This window comes from Peromyscus leucopus, chromosome 4 (assembly GCF_004664715.2).
Source record: "Peromyscus leucopus breed LL Stock chromosome 4, UCI_PerLeu_2.1, whole genome shotgun sequence".
Taxonomy (NCBI): Eukaryota; Metazoa; Chordata; class Mammalia; order Rodentia; family Cricetidae; genus Peromyscus; species Peromyscus leucopus.
Window position 1 is genome coordinate 59,519,093 of NC_051066.1, and position 9,604 is coordinate 59,528,696.

At 35.3% G+C, this 9,604-nt stretch overlaps 1 protein-coding gene across 1 annotated transcript in view; it reads left to right on the plus strand.

Annotated features, from left to right (window-relative positions):
• Nucleotides 1-9,604, plus strand: part of Fsip2 (fibrous sheath interacting protein 2) — a 79,656-nt gene that overhangs the window by 28,082 nt on the left and 41,970 nt on the right. The window contains exons 13-15 of the mRNA XM_037204915.1: nucleotides 1,264-1,327; nucleotides 5,981-6,038; nucleotides 9,406-9,439. Of these exons, the coding sequence (XP_037060810.1) occupies nucleotides 1,264-1,327; nucleotides 5,981-6,038; nucleotides 9,406-9,439 (156 nt within the window). The remainder of the gene's footprint in view (nucleotides 1-1,263; nucleotides 1,328-5,980; nucleotides 6,039-9,405; nucleotides 9,440-9,604) is intronic.

Consider the following 9,604-nt stretch of genomic DNA (forward strand, 5'->3'; position numbering starts at 1 on the left):
GCAGAATATCTAAAATGTATTATGCTTACCATATTGGTATGTCTCTGTGACACATTTTATTATAAATAAATATTTGTTAACTGTAATTTTGCATAGTTAGTTTACTAATCTGCTGTGTCACGAGCTCTGTTAAATATGCTAACAATCAGGAAAATTTTAACTGTTGGAATAGAAAATTGTTTACCATATTTTAAAGCCTCTAACATTTAAGAAATCAAGAAGGCCTGTTAAAACAATATCTTAAAACACACTGTAGCATACATCTTTGTTTTGCACATTGTCAAAACATTATAAGGAACAAGAGGCTGAAAAGCATGTGTCAAGTTTATTCATGGGATTGAAAAAAATTGCATGATAAGATACTCTGTAGGTTGATTATTGCAATACTCCAGACTTCAAAATGAGAACATCACTGTGCTACATCCAGATAACTGTTCAGTAAAGAACAAGAAAACAATTTACCTCAGTACACAAAAATAGTATGTGTAAACTGCATTATTGACCTTTCTGAGTATTACATGCTTTACTCACTTTCCATTTTACTCCCAAATGAGTAGCAGATGTTCACAGATACCAAATTTATGATAAGAAGTTTAATTGTTCTCTGGCACACTGTGCAAAGCCTAAAATTGTCAGACATTTTTCTCATTTCTTGCTTTCACATTTCAAATATTGAAAACTTAAGATACTTATTGTTATGATTCTTTTTTCTGCAATCAGGTTGAGTGCCCAGAAAAGTATAGAAACTCACAGTCACTCATAAAGGGTGCATGCTCTTTTTCAGTACCACTGAGCTGCTGTTTTCAAAAATATCATGCACTTCTAGTTAAGTTGATTGACTTCTTTGCCTTTATATAGTTAATTTAGGGTTACCAGAAAATGCTATATTTGTAGGAAAGAAGTATCATAGCAGGAACACAGAACCTTCCTCTTAACCATCTAAATCGTCAGTATTCACTCCTAATGCCAATTCCAACTATTTATAATTTTATTAAACTGTATAATGATACTGTATTTGTCATGAATACAGCTGCATGCTGAGTATCAAAATTGGAAAATCATCAGATGTGTGAGTATTGTAAACATTTTTGATAAATATATTAATTTTAATTGCATAAATAATAAATATAACATAAGCACAAAACATATTTCTTACAAATGGAGATTTGTGACAAATTTAACATTATTAATTTTTAAATAAACATATAAATATAAGTTGGTGATAAAAATTTGGAGAAATCTCTCTTCTTCTTGTTTATGTAGCAGGATATGAAAGGTGATTGGAATGGAAGACCAAGCAAGAAATCAAGTTATGTTGGTGAACCAGGTAAATGTCAGCAGGAAGTTGTGCAGCTATTAAAACATTCTTTCACCTGTCACTTATGCCCATTGCAAATGCTCTGCCAGTTAATGTATTAATGCAGCGATTTCTGCTAGGTCTTGTGCAGAGTACTGAACATTGAAGGAAAACGTAGCCAGGATGTTACCCAGAGCTTTTAACCTATAACAGAAGAAATAGTCTTGACAAACACACAAACCAAGTTTATAAATGCAATAAAGTGTGTGTGTATAAAAGCCATATACTGTATGAAGAGAATACCTAGAACTATGTTATTTGAGTCATGAGGAAAGAGAGTTTTATGATTCTTAATATTTCTTTATTTTTTAGATTATACTATAATTACAGCATTTCCCTCTTCCTCTCCTCCCTCCAAAATCTGCCATATACCCCTCCTTTCTCTTATTAAAATATGCATATATATTTCCAAGTACATAAGTACAACATTCTTATTCTGTATAATGTTACTTGTATGTATGTACTCAGGGTTGAGCAATTGATATGCTCATCCCTGCGGAAGACTGTTTCTCATGCTCTCAACCTTCACCAGTTGCCCATAGTTTTTGTGTAGTGTTCAGGCCTCCTGGACTTCCCCCACCCCCCACTTTAGAATATCTATTATATTGTCCTTGTTCTGTTTATGTCTAGGCAGTCATGTCAGTGAGAGTTTATGGGTGTAGCACCTGACATTCCTAGGAGACACAATGGCACAACACACTGCCTTTCCTGCAGCTCCTAAAATATTTCTGTCCTCTCTTTCTCAATGTCCCCTGAAAGGTTTTATGTTTTAATTTCATGCTATTATTAATGAGATATCTCATATCAAAACTGGAATAACTTCCTATGGATGCTTATATTTTATGTCCTGTTTACTTGTCTATTAGCTTGTCTTTTCCTGTCTCCCAGACTTTGAGGCATAGTGTACAAGTAAAATAGTATGAATTACTAAGTACAAACTACTTAGTAATTTGAGACATATCAAACTATTGTTATACATACATATATACAAATACTACATAATAAGCCAGTTGACATATCTTTAACCTCACAGTTACACTTGTGCATGTAAGTTTGAGTGTGTGCATGGTTAGAACACTGGAGGTCATCTCCTAACAATTTTAAAGTACACAAAAAATACTGTTTACAATATTTACACTACGTATTGGATATGTAATATTTATTAATTTTACAAAAGAATAAACTGTGACAACTATCACTCCATGTTCCTTTCCTTCAAGTCCATTATATTCTGTTGTTGAGTTTGACAATCCATATTTCACAATAAGGGAGAACATGCGATAGTTGCTTTTCTGCACTTTCGACTTATTTCATGTATCATAATGCTCTTCAGGATTGTATATGTTCCTTTTATTTCCTTCCAAGAATGCCCTTAAACTTTATATCCTCCTGCCTTCACCTGAAGATCCATCTTTCAATGTACAGCTAAGTGCCCATAACAACATATTTTGTATTAACAAATCCACAAAGCTGAGTTGTACACTGTTTATGTCAATGCTGGTTGCATCTATACTCAGTGTGTGTATATTTATCCTGTTGTTATTCTGTAAACAATGCAGAATAACAACTACTTATACAATACATTCTGTACTGTTTATTTTATATTAACTACTGTAAATTATCTGGAGAATACAGTGTGCAGGAGACATGGCTAAATTATGTGAAAATCCTATGCTATTTTGTATAAAGAACCTTCAGATCCATGGACTTGATCCTCAAACCACTATCCTAAAGATACCAAGGGATAACTCTACACACCAATGTTGTTTATCCACTTATCCATCAACATATATTTCTTTGTATTAGTACATTTTTGTTTCTATAACAAACTACCCAACCTGAAACAGGACCCACTATCTTAATTTCAGCTCTTGAGTTTGAGAAATTGACTCAGTCAATCATTACTTGCTGCCCGTTCAGAAAAGTGAATTTGCTGTAATGATTATTTTTCATAAAAACTTTCATGGTGTGTGTGTTGGTGTGTGTGTGTGTGTGTGTGTGTGTGTGTGTGTGTGTTGTGTTACCTTTTTATCAGGGATTCACACTGGTCTGGTATTTGAGAAACAGGCTAAGCAGACTCACCACAAAGTTCAAGGATTCTCCCTTATTCCACTTATAAGCACATGCCAGCATGTGACTTTTTTTTGTGCATTCTAATCTCAGTTTCTTCTCCAAAACCAAAGATATGAAAAAAAAAATCCACAAAACCCAAAAAAGTACACAATTTAAATAGTTTACATATATATGATTGTCATTCATTATTTGAAAAATTAAGTTACTAATTAAATTGATTTTTAAATGACCCTAAATAAAAACACAAATTTTCTCTTGACAGTCCATTCTAAGACTTTTGTTTCCTGTTTATTTGTGTAATTAACATACATAAATCTACACATTTTATCCAGTAAAGCAGTGGAGATGCTCTGCAGAAAGGCCTTGTCTATGTCTTTATTAACAACCATAATCAGAGGCAGAATCTCACTATGTTATATACTAAGTCAGACAATTCAGTGGAACAAGATAAATAAATTGATGAACAAGTGCTAAGAAAGCATAAATCAAATAATATATTCCACAAATAGGTATTGCTGAGAATATTGTGGTAAAGCTATTACATTTTTAAGATATATGAATAAACTTGTGATTATAGGAATGAGTTTTCTATTTTTAATTTTAATACATGTTTATTTTTAAAAATTATTTGTGTGCATGTGCACAAGTTCAGGTGCCTGAAGAAACTAGAGGATAGTATTGGAGCCTCTAGAGAGGTCATTTCAAGACTTTGTAAACTGTTTGACATGGCTTCCAGCAAATTAACTTGGGTTCTCTATAAGAGCAGTACATATTCTTACCCAATTATCCCTCTTTTTTTAATTTATTTTACAATACAATTCAGTTCTACATATCAGCCACAGATTCCCTTGTTCTCCCCCTCCCACCCCTCTTCCCTTCCCTCCAGCCCACCCCCAATTCCCACCTCCTCCCAGGTCAAAGCCTCCCCCGAGGACTGAGATCAACCTGGTAGACTCAGTCCAGGCAGGTCCTATACCCTCCTCCCAGGCCAAGCGACCCTGCATAAGCCCCAGGTTTCAAATAGCTAACTCATGCAATAATCACAGGTCCCACTGCCTGGATGCCTCCCACACAGATCAAGTCAATCAACTGTCTCACCCATTCAGAGGGCCTGATCCAGTTGGCGGCCCCTCAGCCATTAGTTCATAGTTCATGTGTTTCCAAAAAGTGCTAGAGAGGCCCACAGAAATCCACAAAGATACTCCCACAATAGACTGCTGGCAATGGTTGAGAGACAGCCCGAACTGACCTACTCTGGTGATGGGATGGCCAAACACCCTAATTGTCGTGCTAGAAACCCCATCTAACAACTGAGGGATCTGGATGCAGAGATCCACGGCTAGGCCCCGGGTGGAGCTCTGGGAGTCTAATTAGCGAGAAAGAGGAGGGTTTATATGAGCAAGAATTGTTGAAACCAAGGTTGGATAAAGCACAGGGACCAATGATCCCTATTTCCAGCCCCCTTTAAGTTCTTAATATAAGCATTGAAGAGTGTTTTAGAAATTCTAAGGAAGGATATCTATTTGTTTAGGTGAGTTTCAATGAGATTTCAAAAGATTTAACACAGACTTGGCAAAACTTTTAAAAATAACACCCAGATAGTGGTGCCATAAACCCCATCCAAGGACTGAGGAATCTGAATGCAGACATCCACGGCTGGGCCCCTGGTGGAGCACTGGGAGTCTAATTAGTGAGAAAGAAGAGGGTTTATATGAGCGAGAATTGTTGAAGCCAAGGTTGGATAAAGCACCGGGACAAATAACCAAATGAATGGAAGCACAGGATCTATGAACCAAAGGCTGAGGGGCTCACAACTGGATCAGGCCCCCTGAATGCGTGAGACAGTCATTTGGCTTGATCTGTTTGGGAGGCAGCTGTGCATTGGTGCCAGGTCCTGGGCTCGTTGCATGAGTTGGCTGTTTGAATCCTGGGACATATGCAGGGACACTTGGCTCGGTCTGGGAGGGGGGGAATGGACCTGCCTGGACTGAGTCTACCAGGTCGACCCCGGTCCTCGGGGGAGACCTTGATCTGGAGGAGGTGGGAATGGGGGGTTGGCTGGGGGGAGAGGTGGGCGATAGGGGGAGAACAGGGGAATCTGTGGCTATTATGTTGAACTGAATGGTGTTGTAAAATAATAATTAAAAAAAGGAATTGAAAAAAAATAAATAAAAATAAAAAAATAAAAAAAATAAAAAATAAAAAAAGAAGTATAAATACAAAGTTTTCCAAAGGAAATGGCCAAAGTAATAGTCCATAGGCACAGAAAGCATGTTACAGTAGGATATTAAATTTTACTCTATGTCTGTAGAGCCCTATAATACATGTAGAAGACCTGGCATCAACAGGCATAGGAGAGGTAAATACAGAGTTCAGATTTTACAGTATAATGAACTGTGCACTAAGAACTTTGAAAGGTGCTATGAAAGTCCTGAAAAGCTTGGGAACAAGTCAGTTACAAGTGAGAATAGGTTATTTGACAATGATATTGCCATTTTAAAAATTATTGAGGATGAATATAAACTATAGTTTTCTTTTCCTGATGCTTAGGATCTCAGGGTGGTGCTCCACCCCCGGGTATTTTTTCTTCTCCTGTTTACTCTAATATGTAAGTATCCAAATTATTAGCATGGAATCATGTATTTATATTTTGATAATTGCTTAAGTACATGACTAAGTGAAATCTTCCCATTTTTGTAGTTCTACTTAGATTTACTGAAACTTCATTTCTTAAAAACTTTCAAAACTGAGTTTGAATTGTAGACATAGTGAATGCCATCCTCCTTTCTTCTATCCAGTCCTTTGGTGTCTGTACCCATGATCTTTGCCCTTTTTCCTAGGGTTTCTTTGTATTTCTCTTTGAAATATTTACCTATGACTTTTGAGATTATTGGCTTCTAATGGATGATAAAATAGTTCATCATACCATTTCAGTGACTTGATCATCTTTCTCCTTCTTAAAAATATTTGCAGTGCTGTCCAGAAAAATACTCATGTTGGAAACTGGAAGCTTTAGAGATGTTTAGTAGCAAAATTTTTTTCATTTCTCAAACAAACATTGGAAAACAAATATTTTAGCATTTTTTTTTCAACTTGAAAAGAACCAGCTACTGTTTTAGAACCATTGTGATCTTTTAAAATATGTTTATATGGAGCTAGTATATGTGTGTGTGTGCATGTGTGCACAGACAGAAGACAGAAGGCAACATCAGTGGTTGTCTTTAGCTTCTCTTTGATATTTTATTTTTATGAGGCAGAGTCTCTATCTGAACCTAATGCAGCCTTTATGTGGGTGATCAGTATGGGAATCCAGTTCTCATGCACAGCAAGCTATTTACAAAAGACTGTCTTCCCAGTGACCCAATGCTAAAACCTTAAAAGGAAACCATCAAAGCAAATGAAATACAAACCAAACTACACACTTCACAAACCTAGATTCCTGTATAAATGGCTATATAAAAGAAAAGATCTCTGATGACAAATAATTTTCATGTTCAGACTAAGTATTGTCCATGAAGAGTTTCAACGTGAGGTTGATGGGTATAAATAAGTAGAACTCAGTGAATGTTCACAGAATACATAGCATTGTGTTACAGCCAGAAAGAATGAGTCTTACCCAAAAAGCAAAATGAGGAGGAAAGATGCCTACCATGTGCAGATAATGATTACTTGTTTTTAATGGGATAAGTAAGTGCTAAAGGAAGAACATTATAATCCCCTTTACTGTCTGGTCAGACCCTGATCATCACATGTACCAATTTAACTATGTATCAAGAAAGGCTTTACCATGGGGACCCTACATTTGTTCTAATGTCAACCACCTTTCACCCCCCTTAAATACTTATTTGTCCTTTTTAAAAGTGTAAATGCAAAAGATTACTAATGTAAAATGAAAATCCATGACAGAGAATTGAGATAAATTTTGTTAGCAGTGGGAGGAGAATTGTAAAAACTAAGCATTAGACAATTAAGTTTGAAATCCTCTGCCATACAGACTATAGTTTAGAACCTGCACTAATTGTTTATTAGTCCAGTAGTTTGGGACAATAATATTGTGATCAAATTAGCATATAATTAATTACTTTGTTAGCAATTCATCATTAGAACTGAAGGCAAAGAACCACTCAATAATGGTCTTTATTTGAGATTGGATATAGGTAGGCACATCTTTAAAACCTACTTATCAAGCATCTATTGAGAACACACTGTGTTTAAGGAACAATGCCAGATGTTAGGCAAATATCAAGATTTACAGAATTAATTCCTTGTGATTATGATGAATTATTTTAACGAAGCAGTATAGGCCAATTTAAAACTCCCTGCGTTATATTCATGTCTTTCTGAAATAAATATTTATGAAATACTGCAAGCCTTCATTTTTTTTAAGAATTGTGGAGTTATGTTCCTGACTGTTTTTAGTTAGTGTCCATTTCTTTAATGAAAAGAATGAATTTTTGAAGGTCTTTACTCTTCCATTATTTTTTATTCTTGTGGCTGGCATTAAAAAGCAATTGCTCCTTTGGAGGGTGCTGGGATTTAGTGAAGTACCTCCTCCATGCTAGGCAAGCACTGCGGCACTCACTGAGCCATGCTGGCAGCTAATAGAGTCAATACATAAGACCAACTTTTCATCTATTTCTTTAGGTCTTTCATAGGTCTTTGCTGCCTGTTTGGACATATGGCAGACTGTCAGTGCAGAGAGCGGTAGGACTCTATTCTATGCCTTAAGACAGAAAAAAATTAAAAATTAAATTTAGACAATTCAAAGTAATAAATAAATAAAAGAAGTAAAGTGTAGAACTTTGAGTTGATTTAACAAACTAGATCTGAGAAAAGTTCTAGTCTATAGATTATTGTTTCCTACCTCTCCCTTCCTCTCTCCCACTTCTTTACTCTCTTTTCAAGCCTTCCCTTCACCTCCTACTTCTTTCTCATTTTCCTCCTCTCTCCTCTCCTGTCATAGTCCCAGCCTAGCTCATGGTAGCTCATGAACTCAATCTTCCTACCTCAGCCTCCAGCTGAAAGCCCAGCTATAATGCCAGCTTCCCAAACTGAGTTCTGAGCTACAATTGAAGTGTTTTGTTTTGCTTCTGCATAATTAAGTTGCAATACTTAAACTTTTTTTTCAAAATTTTGTTTTAGATTTTGTGGAAAAAATGATTTTGGAATGTATAGGCTTAAGAAAATTAAAAAGAGTGCCAACTTGACTAAGGAAGTAGGAAAAGCATAGGCATTTAAATAGTCTGTGTTTGGGACAATCAGACTCAGTTTTCAGACTTATTTATCATAAATTTTAATTACTGAGTTCTTACACTGTTTTACAATTCATAAAACTACCCTTTGTTTCATTACTATTTCATTACTATTAGTATGTAATAGTAAATCTAATTACAACACATGAAAATATGTGTCCACATCATTACACAAAGATGATTGAAGTTAGCATCGAAAGTAGTCAGAAACCCAGGATTCTATCCAGTAGTTACTGAATAGAAATCTGCATGCCCTCTTTCTGCTGTGAGATGTAGCACAGTGAGGTTGGGATCTTAAAATGCAGATAAAAGATTACCAGATAGCTATGATCAGAAAACTTACTATTCCATCAGTTCTATTAGCAGGTAGAATAGAGTAATCATCTGTTCCTTCCTTTCTTATCCTGTATCACTCTCCAGGGAATCGCAAAATGGACATGTCAAAGGTATATCAGAGTTCCAACCACCAGAATCATACATTGTTTATGTGATATATTGCATACTGTGATTCTACTCTCCTGAGTAAATAAAACACAATTTTGAGTCTACAGGCCCTTATTTTAGCAGAACATTCAAGAACACAAAATAAAGTTTAGGGTGTTTCGTATTTATGTAGAAGACCTCTCATAAAAAAGAAACAATAAAGGATATGAATTTTGAAAGTATACTCATAAATTATTTGTCCTAACTTAACTAAATCATAACTATTTCTTAACTTTACAGGCAGCAAAATCTCCAGAATTGCTTACAAAATAAAGTATGTATCCAAAGTTAACTGATAAGACAGTATATTAATTACCATATGCCATCCTAGATAAAAATGTAAATCAGATATCAACAATCATCTACTGATATTTGTTGATCACTTCTTGTGCCTTTTATTGTAATGGAAGTTTACTTTTAGATAATTTTAACAGTTTCC